We start from the raw sequence: 16,889 nt of genomic DNA, 5'->3' as shown, positions 1-16,889 counted from the left end.
CTGGGCGTTTTCTCAATCTTTCTGCATGACGTGTCCGACAACAGTGCCCGTTTAAATGCATGTTCCACATATTGAAAACATCATTGTGAGTTTGGGTTTATAAAGTGTTGATACCGGCTGACGTGTGAATTCAAGGTAAGTAAACGACATGACGTGAATTCAAGGTAAGTAAATGACATGACATGAACATACTTTTTACTCACCAACTGCCAGTACCTAGTATGTATCTTTATATTGGTTGAACTTTTCCAAGTGACCTATCGTCGGAAAATGAACATTTCAGCACATCAAATCATTTGAGATTCACCCATACGTAAATATTCCATTTTCTTAAAAGGTCAATACTGTGTTTGTTCCCTTAAGATTGGTATGTATGTCACTGCAGGTGGGTCGCGTGCGTGCGTGCGCAGCGCGGACTTTGAACGGCTATGCTCGAGTTGGTGTCACTGAAAGCGTTCAGGCGTGTCACGACGTTCATTCGCTTCCTGCTGCAAATAATTTGAAAAAAACAAGTCCTATGGCTTCGGAAGAATTGGATCGAAAGAACACCATTGCTGACTTGACAAACAAAGGTAGGCCTGCTGTGAGACGACCAGTGCATGTCAATTAGTTTGGGGTTCATAACAACAACCAACAACGACGACAAGAATGTCAATTTCGTAGTACCTCATATTGCACTCGGCTGCAAGGTGCTGAATTGTATCCTGCCTATGTTGATTCAAAAAGCTACTTTAGCCAATACGTTACGTGTGCATGCAATGTATTTGTTTGACATGCCAAAGTGGAGAACCGGCTCGAGGAGTTTTTCTACAGCTGTACTTTGGAATGAGAGTCCAACTTGCGACATTGTGTACGATCAGCAAGCCCGAAGCACAACCAGAAGGGCATCTGAACGGGACCATTTTGGAACTATTGTGCTTACAAAGTTAACACCAGCGGATGGGTCTTTGTGCGGTTTGCTGGCTAATAGCCACGCCCACTGACCTCATTCAGCAGCACAAGAATCCCTCCCTTATTGCGATTCGGATTCATGGCACTTTTTCGAAATGCAAACGTTTGGTGCTTCTTGATTATGCTTGATATTTCAGTCGAATATGAGCTATGTTGGAATCACTTGGAATCATTTGTCACCATATGTGCGGGCGGACTGATGAATAATATACGTAGATGTCTGAAAAAATGTTGAATTTACCCAATTGAGGTTTTCAGGAACTCTAAAACATGTATTTATAGTATTGAGGAAATGGATTTGTTTCCCCCAGCCTCGTACTGCCGCACTCAAACAACACGAGCGGAATTAGTCACTATGTGAGAAGTTATCACATGTTTGAGAATGTCCCATGTGTGAAATATATTCATGTGAAATTGAGGAGGCTTTGTGTCGATTTTTGGTGTGATGATGGATGAGCGGCACCCTTTGCTTCCCACAGCTATACGGGCATATGAAGGCCTGCAAAGGAGACATGAAGCAACAACCAAGGAGGTAAATATCTGTCACAATCTGCCACTACTAATTGTAAGGAACAGATCACATTTGTTTGCCTTTTTTTGCTAATATTCTCATTCAGCCGGGTCTTTTCATTCTCAGTCGAATTGCTAATGGACTCTTTGAAATATTCCGTTTCTTTGAGAACCTATTAAGAAATGTCATACACTGTTTCAACAAAATGAAAGAAAGGTCTGTTTGTCCAAATGTATAGGACTGCGTTTGGACTATCAATCTATTATGCATCAACAATTCTGGCATGAACAGCAATGACTCTTAAGTGAAGAGCAAAATTATTGTTAAGTGTAAAAGAGAGAGAGAAAACTAACCTGAATTATAACGCATCAGAATGATACTGGATTATCAGTCTATAAATAATCTTCAGCATTTTTTGCATGAAAACTGTATATCTGGCTCTCCTAGTGTAAGATACTGGAGGAGGAACGAGATGAGGCCATCAAGAAGCTCAATGAATTTCAACAAGGTAAGTTGTTTCCAATACATATCCGCAGACTCTTTTGGAAAAGTTAATTCCGTCTAGGCAGATGGCCGATAAGCCACCCGTGCTGCCTGTGTCCAAATTGATTGCATCAAAGAGCTAAGTAAGACGGCAACGTCGGTGCTCCCCCCCCAACAAGAAACACATGCTTTGACGCATAATCTGGTGACATTTGCAAGGAACAATGGCACCTGGAGCGCCCTTAACCAATTGCCCTCCCTCCCACTAATGAAACATTGTGGTTGAGCACAGGAGAAATGAAGTTCCAAGACCAGCTGCAATTAGGTGACACCTAATTAAGATGGCCGGGCGGGATGATGCGACACCCATGAACTAACTCCCTGCGCCCGTCACGTCAATAGCACTTAGCTGCCTGCCTGCCACTTTTCATTGTGTTTCCCTTTGGGCGCAATCTCCCTGTCACGGCCAGCCACTCCGACAAATCTTCTGGCTCGGACCTAATGACGTGTTAATTATGATTACTGGTAGCCGTGGTAAACAAACAGCAGTGTAGAAGTGCTGAAAGTCAACGGGGGCCCCCGCTGCCGCCGCCGCCGCCGCTGCCGCCGCGTCAAATATGACAGTCTTAATTGTGAGTTTTGGCATGCCCATTATCCTCCATCTGTTTTCTTCCCTCTTTTTGTGTGTGTCCTTATTCATCGTCCTCTCTGCAAAGACAGTGATTAGCCACCCCTACGCCGACGGGCTGCATAATGGTATCAACAGAACAGTGAATTAAATCGTATCTGCAGCCAGCGCGAGGCCAGGCCAGGCGAGCCGAGCCGAGCCGAGCCTTGATGAGGGGGGCAGATGCCTTTGTGGTGTTATCATTATAACACAATGGTCATGTTGTCATCAACCTTGCCATCAGCAATTGAAAAGGCACGATTGTGTGTGTGTGTGTGGGGGGGGGGGACTTTTTGCGGTGTCCTCAGCGAGCCTGCCTGCCACCCCACCAGCCGTTTTGTTGTGAATAGGAGCAATTTTCTAAGAGCTATGAAATCACGTAATAGCTCCTAATATGCAGCTGCTTGGCACAGTCGGGCAGCCTCTATTAATGTGCGAGTCAAGCATAATATGTGTTTTGGCTGGAGAATTGCTCCATGTACGAGCAGCCGCCACATTTATTCCCATGAAAAACGTCTAGAGCTGTCATCGTCACAAACACAAACTGTTTGCTTTTTTTTTTTTTTTTTCCGGGGGGGGGTTAGATCTCAACCTCTATTTGAAATTCGATCTTCAGTAAAGTGGTCTCAAAGCGTTGGGCCTTTATGCAGAATCATTTGGGCAAAATGAATGGAAACGTTTGAAGCCAGTTGTGCTGCGCTCTCATCTTTTTTAAAATGATAGGTGTCGCGCTTTCTTTAATTGTTGTTTTTCCAAAATACTAGCTTGGCCTGGATGTCACTGAGGACGGACGGACGGACGGATGCCTGGTTGATCAATTCATGTGCCTTTCTCTCTCTCTCTCTCTCTCTCTCTTAGTGTCAACAATGGTCATTGAGGAGATCAACGAGATTCAGGAGAAACTGGAGATTGAGAGGACGTGCAGAGAAAGCGCTGAGGCCCTGGCCTCCAAGGTGCACTTCCACTACAGTTCATTTCAATGACTAGCGTTAACTCAATGACTTATGGAGAATGACGACTAAATGCGGGAGGAGCGGCTCACTCATTTGTCAAGTAAATGGTCCGAGTCATTTGTCGACTTGACGCGACGAAAGCAAAAGCACTCTGCGCCCACATACGTAGCTCCGGTGTCCAAAATTGCATTCGATCCGTTCGATTGCGACCACTAATTTTGGTGTCCTTGCTAAAGCGCGAGTTGTTATTTGGGAGCCATGGAGCCTGAGCATAGTGCTTTGCCGCTCTTTCTGCTTGAACATATGACTGTCATCATTTCTCTTTCAATTCCTGGACAAAACGCGTTCAAGCAAAGTGGCAGGCTGTGGAAAGCCAAGCCTTTCTCCTTACCTTCCAATGGTTGTTTCATTTTTACGTTCAAAGTTTCCAATCTCTACCACGGTGAGGCCCGATCCAAATTGGATTTAGCAAAGGGCGTAAGCGGAATGGCAATCGAGCGGACGGACCGTTGGCATTTTGCCGGCATTTCAATGAGAAGGTGACGTTATCGCGAAGAAACCAAAAGTTAGTCAGTCGTAAAGCACGGCTATGTCTCGGTTTATTCTCGGTGTTCATTTTGCCCATTGCGCGTCTTATTCCATGCTGGATATTGTTTGAAAGCAAAAAAGTCCCTGTTGCTTTTCTCACGAGGGTGCCGTTCAATGATCTTTTGCGGCTGTTCGCTCCCATCTTTGTCCGTTTTGCTTTTCTGCAATTGACTTTTCTTTCCTCGGTTGCAAATTGCATTCATCTCCAGCATTTGCTATAAGCCGCATTTATCTTTGGAACGGGCTTGGCTTCATGGCGCTGCTTCCTGCTGATTGAACTTGCAATGCAATCAATTTGCAAATAGGAAAGAAATATTCGATGCAAAGAAGTTCCAAGGCATCAAATGTGTCATCGCTCATGTTTTCCCCCCCATGCACCTGGTCATTGCTTTTGCATGGGTCCTGCCATTATGACTGATTGCAGAGCAAAAGAAAAGAAGAAAAAGCTCATCTGGCCTGTCACTTGTTTTGTTGCTTGATTGTCATCCAAAGTCGGTGGCACTTCACCCATCTGAAAATCTCAATACGACTTCCGTTATATATGCAAAGCGACGTCTTGGGCTTTCCACTGTTGCAATTGATGTATGTTGTGCCAAATGAAACGAGCGGTAAATGCTAAGGGATCGCTGTGAAAAAAAGACCCTTTCTTCCTTCCCGACTGTAATTGGGTTTTTATTGACGCATAAGATGTTTCTTGAAGCCAAAGGCCTGCAATCAGTTGGCCGTATTGCGTCATTCCCAGGCCAACATGGACACATTTCCCAAAGTCATTTCAAAGGAAATGGATTGTGTCATTTGTGACATTGTTGCGCTTGCAAAGGCCTCGTCCAATGGCTAGCTCCTAATGCTGTTCTGTCCGTCGAGAATGAACCAACCAACCCATTAAGGTCTTTTTCTCAAGGGAAGAATTTGATGACATTTTGACGAGCAGCGAGCGTAAATGCTAATGTTATGACAACCACCAGTTGAACACCGCATTTGTGTTTTGAAATCACGAAGCCACGCGCACACAATGGAATGATGGATGATTCGTAGGATTTGCTTGAGTGACTAGTTAGTATTCTGCAAAAGCATCCATCTTCATTTGATGTTTGTCTCTCTTTTGGCTGTAGTTGAACCAACAGAAGCACTCGTTGAAAAGGAAGAGCATGATGTTGCTGTCTCAACTCGGACCGGGGACCATCAGCCAGATAAACCTCGAGGATGAAGACGAAGGTGAGCAGCTGAATGCTGCCAACTGCTTGTCAAGCGTGTGCCAGTGCAAGATATCAGGTGCAGCATTTCTCTGAATATTTTCACGCCTCTTCTCTCTCCTGGATGTCCAGTCTGTCGAAATGATCATCTTTCTTCTTTCAGAGCTGCAAAGTCAATTGCAGTTGACACTGAGGGAGAAAAATCACCTTTGTGATAACCTTGCAATGCTGAAAGAACAACTTGAGGAAAGCAGGCAAGAGGTGAGTACTAGCCCAGCATTTCCTGCTTTGGCACCTGTCTGTCTGTCTATTTTTTTTTATTTTTTTTTTGTGGTCTGCGTTATTGACACGAAAACTCACTCAACGACTCTGTAAATGGCTCCTGAATGTTTTGCTCAGTGAAGCAAAGGGTGCTGTCCATTGAGGTTGGGAATTCATTCAATAGCCAGACGTGAATCCTATCAGGCATTGAGAAGGCAGCCATCACACAAGTCCAATGCAAATGTTTGGTGTTCTATTCTCATCATTCTGAGCTATTTGAACTTTCTTTTCCAATACTAGAACAAAGGCCAAATGGATTGCCACCCCGGTGATAAGCAAGCGCGGTGCTCCTCAGCCTTCATTGTTTGTTGAAAATCCCACTTTCTCTTTTCCATTTGCAGCTGCTGCAAGAAAAACATGCTAACAGCGTGTTAATGGCTGAGACGGTGCAGCAAAAGAAGCTTCTGAGAAAATATAACAGAGGTTAGAATGGGAGGCTATGGATGCAATGAAATCCAAACCATTTGGGGGGGGGGGGAACGTACGGTCTGCTAAATATGAACATGGCTCGTAAGGTTAACGTTAGGCGGATGGCTCGTGTCAAATCAATCCAAAATGTGGAAATTCAGTGTCAAGGTTTGCTGTGGAGGAATACCAAGCTCTACAGGACACCTTGAATCTGGAGCGGGACTTGAGAGAGGGGGCAGAGAACTTTGCCAGAGCAGTAAGTTATATTACAATGTCACCATTACGTATCATGGTAGCGCCCCCCTTCCTTCCAGCTATATTTCACAATGGTGGTGCTTTCAGATGGTTGTAGAACAAAAGATGCTCAAGCGACACAGCCAGATCCTGATGCAGAGCACGACACCGAGCGATGCTCTGCAGGAGGCACTCAGCCAGGTGACGTCGCTGACCAAGGATTTGGAAAGCCTGAAGCAGGAGCACCAGAGCCAGGTCGACCTGACGCCACACTTGTCAGAGAGAGAGAGAGAGAGTGTGTGTGTGTGTGGGGGGTCTCCTTGATGTTCTGTTGTCAGATAGATAGGTGGATAGAATAACACCGCTAATACACAAACATGAGTGAGTGAAAAGATAACCTCAGAGTTAAGCAAACGTTTTCGACATAAAGCAAAGCATTTAAGAAAAGGAAGCTTGGCCTGGAAGCACCTCCCTCCCTCCCTCCCACCACTGACTGATGTAAAACAATTAAAGCTGAGTGGGATCACTGACCTCTGCTGGTGATGAACAATTGGAAAAGGTTAGGGAAAAGCTGACATCTACCCAGCCAGGATGACTTAATTGCCACTGCAAGAGCTGCTCCAAAACATTTCAGTTTGGCACCCCCAAGTGAAATAAAACGGACTGGTGCTTAAAATGTATGCATGGATGGATGGATGGATGGATGGATGGATGGAGGCTAAACACAATCAATCACACTCGCCTCCTTATCAAGTTGTTTGTGCTGTGAAATTCAACACAAAAGGAAAAATGTTTGTGTGCTCAGATCAACAAAGTGGAAGAGAAGTTAAGTAGCTGCGAGGCGCTAAAGGAGCTGACGGCCTTGAAGTGTAAACTTGAGCTTGTGGAGGAGGAGAAGAAGGAGTACAGTGATGAGTGCTCCAAGGCCCGAGCAGAGGTCAAGGATCTGAGGTCCACAGGTAACAACACACAAGCATGAAAACAAGCTGCATTGACGCTCTGCCATGGATGTAGGCATGGATGCATTTATTTCTTGGATTCCAGCATTTTCTTGTGTCTTTTATGATATGGTGGAAGGGGGCAACGTGCTTCTGTTTGCAATTTCTCTTTTGAACAAGGGCGCAGCAGCAGCTGCAGCTGCAGCAGCAGCAGCAGCAGCATCCTGTCCATTCCAATGTCTTTAAGAAAGGGAACAAAGGGGAAGGGGTGTCAACTAGAAAGGTCTATTCACTCAATCATTTTCTCATTGGATTGATCAGTTGAAGAACTTCAAAAGAAACTGCAAACGGCCAGCGATCCTGCACATCTTCCAGTGCCTGTATGTCCACCTCCGCCGCCGCCGCCACCGCCACCACTTCCAACCTTGGCAGCCTTCAACCCACTCAGGTAAACTTTTCCATCCTTAGTAGAATGAAATTGGAATGGTAGATTGATCCAAAGGTGATGTTGATTTGTATGCTCTCCCTAGCTCCTTACTGTCATTAATCAGAAAGAGGCAAGACAGCAGTGACATCCCACTTGCGCTCCGCAATTCTGCCCAGAGAGCAGGTACCAAAATTGCAGACTTGCGGCTTGGCTTATCCATGCGCGACTCCAAACCTGGCAAAACACAAACACCTCTTTTTGTTGACCTGTCCTCCCACATAGCAAATAGCGTGCGCATGTGTGTGCGCGTGTGTGTGTTTTCCAGAAGTGGATGTCAGGCAGCAAGCTGTGGAGGAAATGATGAACAGGATCAAGAATGGGGTTCAGCTTCGGCCCGTCAGCCAGAGAGCCAATAACCGGAGAAAGGTTCGAAATTCTTCAATGTTAGGGGACAAATAAAATACAGTGACTTGCGTCGCTTCATGGCTATGCAGACTTCAGGGTATCTTGTCACGTAGTCCTCAGCCCGCCACAATAATTGGGAAAATGGTCCATCATTGAGACGCCTGCCTCCGTGCTGGGCTTTGTCATCTTCTTGTAATTGGAGGGGACTGAATGCATCGCGTCAGAAATAATAAGAACGATATTTATGTTTTGCTTGTCTTTTCCCATTATTTTCCTTTTATCAGATGGAGAGGAAGCCGTCTAATTCCGCCTTCCAGGAACTTCGAGCCATCATGGTAATAGCCTTTGTCAAACACTCTGGCCTTTTGACGGTTTGCTCAGAAGCCCAACAACTGGAAGGCAGAGGAGCCTGCGAGGTTCCTCCTCATTGAACCTCTGTGGAACGGAGAAACCTTCACCACTTTGGACAGTCCTAGCCGCTCGAGTTTGCGCGGCTGAACGTGGACGCGGAGAAGAAGAGCGACCGGCGTAGCAGAAGAGCGACCTGCGTAGCAGAAGAGCGACCGGCGTAGCAGAAGAGCGACCGGCGTAGCAGAAGAGCGACCGGCGTAGCAGAAGAGCCACCGGCCTAGCAGAAGAGCCACCGGCGTAGCAGAAGAGCCACCGGCGGAGCAGAAGAGCCACCGGCGGAGCAGAAGAGCCACCGGCGGAGCAGAAGAGCCACCGGCCTAGCAGAAGAGCCACCGGCCTAGCAGAAGAGCCACCGGCCTAGCAGAAGCGCCACCGGCGTAGCCGACCCGCTCGGCTCAACGTAGGCTCGTGCTCCGCGGAAATGAACGCCAAATATCAAGGCGCCGTTGGACACCGAAACTTAGAGCTTGTGTGGCCTTTGGACGATGCAGCCTAGAGCAGAAGAGGTGACCGCAACACATCATCCTGTATTTTGTCTTTCAGGGGAATTGTGACAGAAGCGTTCCTCCTCAGCCGAAAATGGGATCATCACCATCCCCAAATGACGAACTGCAGAAAGTCTTGCTGAGACGGCGCCATGTACTGGGGGCAAGCTCCTAAGGTATTGTTTTATTTACACGACAGACGACATGCATTTTTCTTTTGCTGAAATCACGTACACCTAACATCTGTCCGAGCAAATTCTTATCGGTTGAGCAATCGCTGGTGTCGGAAAATGACTTTGCATGAAAGCAGGGGCTTTTTAAACAGACTTGGAAATGGGTTATCAATGAAAATCTTTCTGCTTATGACTTCAATGTAACAACCTCTGGTGAATAGTCTTCCACACATACGTAGTTTCTCCCCGTTTGCACACGTAGTAGAGAGGATCCATCCGTATTTGTTTTCATTTTCACTTCTTGTCTGGACAGCTGTTGCCAGGATTTCAAATACTTTGGTCCAACCAATTAGAGTTGTTTTGTCATGGTTGAATTGAAGGCCGTGCCAGTTATTCGTTCGACAACGTTGGCTTTTGTCTTGTTTTCTCTCGACACCTGCCCGGCCACATTTCCCAGACGCTTCCCGGTCGGAAACACGAGAGCCCCGTGTCCTGCCCTGCCCTGCCCTGCCTTGCCCTGCCCTGTCCTGTCCGTCACTTATCGGACACTTTTGGTGATTAAGGTTTTAGGCTTGGTTTAGCGCTGAGGTGTAATTTCCAGCTTGCCGTCCCCTTCATGTGCACAGAGTGGAGCAAATGCCATTGTTGTTTGAAGTCGCCTCCTTTGCAAAGCAGATTCACCCTCAAAAGGCTTGAAAGAAAGCCAAATGCTGACTTGATTCAACAATAGTCCTTATCCAAACAGGAAGTCATCCATCCATGAAGAAAGCAAAGCGCATATGGAGCTAGAATGATGTTGGGTGTTGGGTGACACACTTGAAGGCAAGCAAAATGAGGGGAAAAAAAACAAGCGTGTATTGATTTGATCCCTCCATCCCAATGTCAAACTGCTGTTTTTTGTTGTCCTCTTCACAGCTCAATTTGAACCCAGTTTGACTCCCGCGATTGGTCGCGTGCGTGCGTGCGCGCGCTGGAACGAAAATGTGTTTGCTCCACACAACGGACGTAATGACAGAGGCCATATTGCGTCATCATTGCGGCTCAATTTTCCCCTCTGGCTTTTCAGAAAAGAATGACAGTGCCAGCCAGCCAGCCCTGAAGTCCACCGCAATCCATTCAAGCAGTTGGGATTCAAAACAAACAGGAAATAGAGTCATAGCAGTTACTGTGCCCGCAAACTATGTTGAAATGCAATTTGCTGCTACTGCAAGGAAGTACGTACATGTCATTCTTAAGTGTGCCCTAAAAGGCTTGAGAGAAGTTAACCATCGTGTAATCAGAAGGACAGTATCAAATCAAACATGGGAGAGCTTCTCATTAGTGCTGTGGCTCTTGAAAGCGGTCGAAATCTCACAAGTGACTGAAGGAAGCGCAATAAATGTGCCATATGCTGCCGTCCAAACAGCTGATGCTCTCTTTCAGACTTCCTCCGCTTCCGCTTCCGCTTCCGCTTCCGCTTCCGCTTCCGCTTCAGTTTCAATGAACAGCGGCAGGGAGTGTTGCTCCTTTGGGACTGCGGATGAGACAAATCATCAAATCATCAAAGGGAAAGGAACCTCTCGCTACCACTCAACTCATTTGGAGGACTTGGGGATCCTAGGACAACCCACAACACGTCGTTGCCTAAGGCTTTTCTGCTCAGGATGCTCGTCCTCATTTACTCTTCTTTGAAGTGCGTGCCGTCGTTTACAGACAAGGGAAGAGTTTGCCCTCGCATGTCATTAGGCAGCCAATTAACACGTCCGTTTCATCCATTTTGCACACTTCCTCACACACTGGTTTCTTTCACGCACGACAGAAGAGAGAGAGCGAGGGTGAGACTTCCTCTCTTGCTTTGGGCCTTTGTCAGAGAGAGCCAAGCATACCCAGGATCCCCTGTTGAGACAGCTCGTCCTCTATAGAAAGCAGCCTGTTGTATTTAGTCATCCTCTCGGCACTGCTCAGACCTCCCAGTTTGACATAGTCCAGGCCCAGACCCACAGCCTGAAAGAGGGGGGGAAAAAGAAAAAAAATCGGTCTGACGGCACCAAAGGAAGAGAGACAATTAGGCTGTGTGCGCGTGTCCGTGTGTGTGCGCGCGTGTGTCGTCTCTTTCTTTGGCATCGGAGGTGTAAACACTTTTACTGGCCTGGGACATTCCTGTTCCCGCAGTTGAAAATGTGCCATTTTGTGTTTTTCTAAACACATCCTCCCATTTGCGTACTCGCAGCCTCCAATCAAATGTATGCGGCTGCATTTCGTACAAAAAGCACATCTGAATGGGGTCCAAACAAAAAGATCAGCACAATCAAGAAGCTTCACCTTGTTTGGAGATGTGCGAGAACGGCCGCTGGCTGCATCTCGTCCGTGCCATATGGGCAAAAGGATTCCATGTTGTTGTTTGCAATTCTCAACAGGAATGCGTAGACTCACATCTCCATTTTAGCATCCAGGCATGCTGTGAGTGGACTACTATTCCAATTTGGAGGCATATTTGGCACAGTGTACGGCTTTTCAGATTTCTACTGATTTTGATGTGTATGGAAGTTCATTCCAAAGCCTGATATATATCTCTATATTTTGTTATTCTTTTGTTTGTTTGAGCCATTCAGAGGTGACTGGCTTGTATGTTTCCCATTACTGCCTAAGTGAGAGTGCTTGAGCTTGAATTGATGGCCAGAGATGTCAATGTGCTTTATGTGCTACCTGTACTGCGTATTGAAGAAACAATCAAGTGAAACACATCCCGTGTTTTTCACATGGCAGTATTTTGACGCCCCTATGGTGGCTCCTCTGTGTTAGATCATTACAATCCCATGTGTCCCAGTTTGCATAGCAAGTATGGATGGATGGATGGATGGATGGATGGATGGCTATCACCATTTCGCTCTGCCATTCGCAAGTAAGCAGTTTTCCGAAGCTCCAAACACTCACTATGTCTGACAGAGAATCATCATCGCAGGACTCATTCGTTGCTTTGGCCAGTAGTACAGAACCTGGAAGAGATGCAGGCACGCACGCAAACAAAAGTTAGCAGTGACAGCAATCCAACATGCCACAAGAGCCATGTTTGAGGGCCCGGAACCTACGTAGTATCATCTCTGAGTCTACATTTTGAAGGGAAGGCATTTCCATCATATTCTAATTTTTGGTCAATGATCTGTACATGTTTCATACAGAAAGAAAAAAGAAAAAGCTTGACCGATGATGACCTTCGAATTTTACTTGTGATCACTTTCAAATACGCTATTGTGCAGAAAGACGCATCAAACGCAAGACGAGCGAAAGGTTAAAAGGGCATGCATCGACGTATCTACCTTGATGCTCGGATGTGATGCGGATCAAGTCGCTGACCGTCATCTGGTTGGTGTGTTTTAAGAGATGACCTGTGACTCCAGGAAGGGGTGGAGCCTGCGCCTTGTGCGTGGCGTCAGAGAGCAGCACGCACGACTGTCCAATGGCGTCGCTCAGTTTCTGCCACTGTTCAGTGTCCTTGCAAAGGCCACGAAAGGATGACATTTGTCAGAGCTGGTCTACGTACGTACGTACATACGGCCACGGCCACCCTTTCTTTCATGGAACAAAAGCAAAAGCCGCAGCAAGCACTGAATGAAAGTCCTATCCTCATCAGTCTTACGTGGCCCAACAGAAAGCAAAGATTTGCTGACAGTTGGCTTTGCGTTTGTTCATGGCTGCAATCAAACGCTCAACGTGCGTTGTTGAACATCCATGCCATTTGTTTCTAGGAAAGCGAGACGGACATACCTCCCTCCTGAGTGGGTCGATCAAAGCCACCACTGCAGTGTACTTGCTTAGGAGGCTTTGATACACGCTTACGAGCTCGTCCGGGGACTTGAACGCTCCTGTTGCGATTTCGTACTTTTGTTTCGTCTGTCGGAGAGCGAGAGAGAGAGAGAAAAGAGGCGCTCAGCAATTGCCGTCTCCCCCCAGCCCCCCCCCCTTGCTTTCTCCCTTTCCCCGGCACTAGCATGGATGACTGCCTTACGTAGTCCATGAGGTCGGGGCCAGCACAGTTCACTGCCAGACGGATCTCCGTTCCCGCTTCCAGCTCAAGGTTGTTGCACGCTCCCATAATCAGATCCAGTGCTTGTTCAGGACGATCAAAACTCACGGGCAGCACACCGTTGTCGCTCAAAATGGCGGCGGTGACCTCGAAGGCGACACAATCGACACTTGATTTCTTTTTTTCTTCCTCCATCTCCGCACGTATTGAAAATACTATCGTTTGTGCTAAAAACGTCATCATTTATCCGGATCTGCGCAGAAACATCTCGCTGTGTTGGACTGACGAGAAACGAGCGTGAATGTAACAGTCGGCGGGATTGCAAGGTTATGGCAGTCGAACGCGGCCGCCGCCGCCGCTCACAAATTCCATTGTTAAGCATTTCTGTACGGCATTATCAACGGTTGAATCATCTTTTCAACGCCAGTCCGGGAATCGAAGGATTTGAAGAGTGGTTATAAACTTAATGCATATTGTATTTTTGCAGACAAAGGAATTGCACTCACATTAAACTTGTCAGACTATTGTTGAGAAAAAGGCTCCGAAATTCTTCCACTCCTATTTATCAATAGATGAAAATGTCCCTCACCCCAGGCTTTGACGATTCACTCAATATTCTCATCATTTCCTTCTGTAGCTGCGTTGCCATTGTGACGATCTGCAAAAGGAGGTCACGCTTTAGTACGACATGCGCAAACGCCCGAATCAAACCGTGAAAACGCAAACAGGGGATGTGCTGTGCACGCACACAGGACCACGTGGAATTCAAAAATAACAACGGGGGGCTGCGGAGATTGTCTGTCAGTCACGCTTAGGACAGATGGCCCCATCTTGGTGGCATTTCTTTGTTGTTTGTGCAAAAGACTTGAAATGATGATACAATCCGAGCCTTCCCATTGATGTCCGCCGAGCGAACGTGCCAATTTTAGGCCCATCTGCGCTGAAGCAAAAGGACCGAAAGCTCCTGAATGCTGCCCACGTACAAATGGGTGTACATGGCCAATCACATTTTTGAAAACACCACACGGTGCTGAAAGAGGTCACGCATCATGGAAAGTCAACAGTTTGGAGCCAACATCCATCCAGCTAGGCAAAAGCAACAATGCGACTGCTCGGTGGGCTACTTGTTTGACTGGTTGTCCTGCGTTGGGAATCAGTATGACCTCTTCCAGCAAGTTGAGCTTTCCAGGACACATCTTGCCACAGCTTAATAAGGTGACCAAGGAGACAGGGATGTGAAATGTGTCATCCTGTACACACATATATTGAAGACAGTGCTTGAGTAAGCAGTCAGTCAGTCAGTCAGTCAGTCTACGTTGATGAGTGATTTTCTGGGGGGGATGCCGAACCTCCCGTTATGCCCTGGGCTCTTTCTCTCTCACCTCTGGGTCCTTCAGACTGCGGATGTATTTGTAGAGCGGACTGGCCTTTACCTGAGCCCCGCTCTTGGCCACAGCAAGAGACACCGAGCCAATGGCCAAGCAGCCGGGGAGCACCGGCTCTGGTGGCTCTGCAGGACAAAACGGCTTCTCCGAATTGCGTCTTTTTTCTGTAGTGTCACAAAGACATCATGTTGGATCACACGTTTGGAAGGAATCGATTCCGCTGCCGTGTCCTGTCGGCTACGGCAAAGTGCGTCAATTACTTTTATCGTTCTTCTTGTCTTTCTTCTTTTCAGGTGGCGAAGACGGCGGAGGTTCCGCCTCCTGTTCGCTAGCAGAAAGAATCTCCTCCTTTTCCCTCTTTTCTTTCTCCTCCTGTTTGCGAGCCGCGAAGAAATCGCTGCGCAATGACCAGCAACGTACGCACTTTGATTGAAGATGAAATAATGACTTGCGCAAACAACGAGTCGCTCTGTTTCGTTTCACTTTCTCACTCGACTCCACTCGAGCGTATTTAACGAAAACGTTGGAAAGCAGCACGGCTCCGAACATTTCCATTCTACCTGAGTTGCTGGTCAACTTGCGATTGGTCACATGGGTTGTGTCCCTTCAGCAGTCCGTTCAGAGGTTCAGTTATCCACTGAACAGCTGTGGCGACGTGAAGCGCTCGCTCCTCGCTTTTTGCTCGCCACTCGGCCAAAGAGTCGTTCCGCGGAAAGTGACTGGCGACGGCGGCCGAGGACATCCGCTAGACCCGAAGAAACCGCACGGCTTATTCCGGTGGCAAATCGGCTCGCCTCGAAGAGCAACGCGTCGCTCACTGGGTGGCATGTTTCTTGAGCGAGCGTTACCTTTTCTTGATTGCAGATGATGCAAAAGAGTTCAGCCTCAGCACATCGTTGCCCTTTTGAGTCATAGACCTCCTTCCCGTTCAGTCTGCTGATGAATGGATGCGATGAGAGTCTCGTGAAATAATTGGCCTAGGGAGTCGGTGGTTGAAGAAAAACATGTTCAAATAGACAACATCTGGAATAGTATTGTAAATTCAAATGTAAACGGAATGTATACGGGTGGTTCTCCGAAAGTATGGCGCGGGCACATTTTCAAACGCTGACCCACTTGAACCGCTTTTCTTCCCGCTCCAATCAGTCGTGCACAGAGCAGTGCGGGAATGATTATGAAGGGGCGACGGCAATGGCAAAGGTTTACGTATTGGGTTCGGCTTTCAAAAGCTTGACTATTGTGCCTTGTAGCACAATGCAACACTCCCTTTGGTTTGGCCGCGCTGCGCTGCGCTGCGCTGCGCGTGGTGTCTTAGTGTGGTGTGGTGTGGCGTGGCGTGGTGTCTTCGAGTGGCCACCATGCAAAAAGCGCTCTTCGAATTGACTTGCAACACATCCATGCCCTCTAGCGGCCAACAAGAAATACTACGTGTTGGAACCTTCAATACAATGGCGTTTCCATTTCCAAATAAGACACGCTTGACTGATCTTGGTTTCTTGCGGGTGGTTGTGGAACGACGCACGACGCATCTCCCGCGATAAATGAGGGATCGCTGTCTTCCATACAATCACTTGTGCTGTCTTTGGTGCTGAGTGAACATAAAACAGGCTTGGCTGCATAGACGGGAAATATCAGTAGCAAGTAAAATTGCAAGCACCAGGTAACCGTGGATGTCCTCGGGGTTCTGGAAGAAAAGTTCTCCCAAGGCTTTCTCAAGCTCCTCGGGTACTCGGTTGGCCCGGTAAAACTCCGCAGCTGCGTCTTTGATTTGGTGAAACTCCTGGTCTTCTTCCGAAAGGGACTTGACGAAAGCAGACATTGTTGAGCTGTCTTAGCGATCGTCCTCGCTGAAACGGCTGTTTGCCGTTACCATGGCAACGCAACGTTCGCGAGGGAGGGAGCCAGGGAGGGAGGGACCCAGGGAGGGAGGGAGCCAGGGAGGGAGAGAGGCACCACGAGACAATCTCTCTCTCTCTCTCTCTCTCTCTCTCGCTCTCTCTCTCTCGCGCGCGCTGCACTTTTCCTTTTCCCTCTGTCACGCGCAATAGACATAGGTGAATATTGATTGTAGAAAACAAGCAAAATGCATCAAGTGTTCAAAATACGTGGATACTAAAATCGAATAAATGTCATTTCTATAAGAAAAGCATGTATCCACCCACTTCTGTGGGGTTATTTCTTCCTTTCTTTTCCGTCCAAGAAAATGGTGATAAATGATTCTCGAGAAGCCATGTGTTGGGATAAGTGCTCAATCTCTCATGAATACTTGCGAATATTCATTTGAATGCTATTTACGTCTTCATCTGCGTCGTGTAAGAAATTGGGTGGAAAAAAAATGAAAGAAGAAAACCAA

At 47.2% G+C, this 16,889-nt stretch overlaps 2 protein-coding genes across 7 annotated transcripts in view; one reads left to right on the top strand and one right to left on the bottom strand.

The window, feature by feature from the left end:
- The first annotated feature begins 6 nt into the window (after nt 1-6).
- shtn1 (shootin 1) overlaps nt 7-16,889 on the top strand; it is a 22,693-nt gene continuing 5,810 nt past the window's right edge. The window contains exons 1-16 of one of the 3 annotated variants that reach the window (XM_088384063.1): nt 7-572; nt 1,431-1,483; nt 1,910-1,970; nt 3,471-3,565; nt 5,266-5,425; nt 5,510-5,607; nt 6,009-6,090; nt 6,237-6,331; nt 6,418-6,564; nt 7,115-7,268; nt 7,569-7,695; nt 7,778-7,857; nt 8,000-8,100; nt 8,364-8,414; nt 9,034-9,151; nt 10,215-16,392. In XM_088384063.1, the coding sequence (XP_088240189.1) occupies nt 374-572; nt 1,431-1,483; nt 1,910-1,970; nt 3,471-3,565; nt 5,266-5,425; nt 5,510-5,607; nt 6,009-6,090; nt 6,237-6,331; nt 6,418-6,564; nt 7,115-7,268; nt 7,569-7,695; nt 7,778-7,857; nt 8,000-8,100; nt 8,364-8,414; nt 9,034-9,150 (1,620 nt within the window). In that variant the 5' untranslated portion in view covers nt 7-373 and the 3' untranslated portion in view covers nt 9,151; nt 10,215-16,392. Of the gene's footprint in view, nt 573-1,430; nt 1,484-1,909; nt 1,971-3,470; nt 3,566-5,265; nt 5,426-5,509; nt 5,608-6,008; nt 6,091-6,236; nt 6,332-6,417; nt 6,565-7,114; nt 7,269-7,568; nt 7,696-7,777; nt 7,858-7,999; nt 8,101-8,363; nt 8,415-9,033; nt 9,152-10,214; nt 16,393-16,889 lie in introns of those variants that run through there. The other 2 variants (XM_088384062.1, XM_088384061.1) reach the window with 2 other exon arrangements.
- eno4 (enolase 4) lies at nt 10,311-16,410 on the bottom strand. 4 transcript variants are annotated; one of them, XM_088384057.1, is made up of 13 exons: nt 16,194-16,410; nt 15,385-15,513; nt 15,097-15,281; nt 14,797-14,933; nt 14,534-14,700; nt 14,276-14,401; nt 13,741-13,809; nt 13,134-13,298; nt 12,893-13,018; nt 12,445-12,619; nt 12,062-12,123; nt 11,014-11,131; nt 10,311-10,661 (listed from the first exon to the last, which is right to left on the bottom strand). In XM_088384057.1, exons 1-13 carry the CDS (start codon nt 16,353-16,355, stop codon nt 10,567-10,569), a joined length of 1,716 nt encoding a protein of 571 aa, XP_088240183.1. In that variant the 5' UTR covers nt 16,356-16,410; the 3' UTR covers nt 10,311-10,566. The 4 variants fall into 4 exon arrangements, with proteins under 4 accessions (XP_088240183.1, XP_088240184.1, XP_088240185.1 ...); XM_088384058.1 differs by having other exon boundaries at nt 14,315-14,401; XM_088384059.1 differs by having other exon boundaries at nt 14,585-14,700.

This window comes from Syngnathus floridae, chromosome 9, assembly GCF_059516105.1.
Source record: "Syngnathus floridae isolate MCC-2025c chromosome 9, RoL_Sflo_1.0, whole genome shotgun sequence".
Lineage (NCBI taxonomy): Eukaryota > Metazoa > Chordata > Actinopteri > Syngnathiformes > Syngnathidae > Syngnathus > Syngnathus floridae.
The sequence above is the reverse complement of the archived record's forward strand: the minus strand, read 5'-3'. Positions and strand labels throughout refer to the sequence as shown.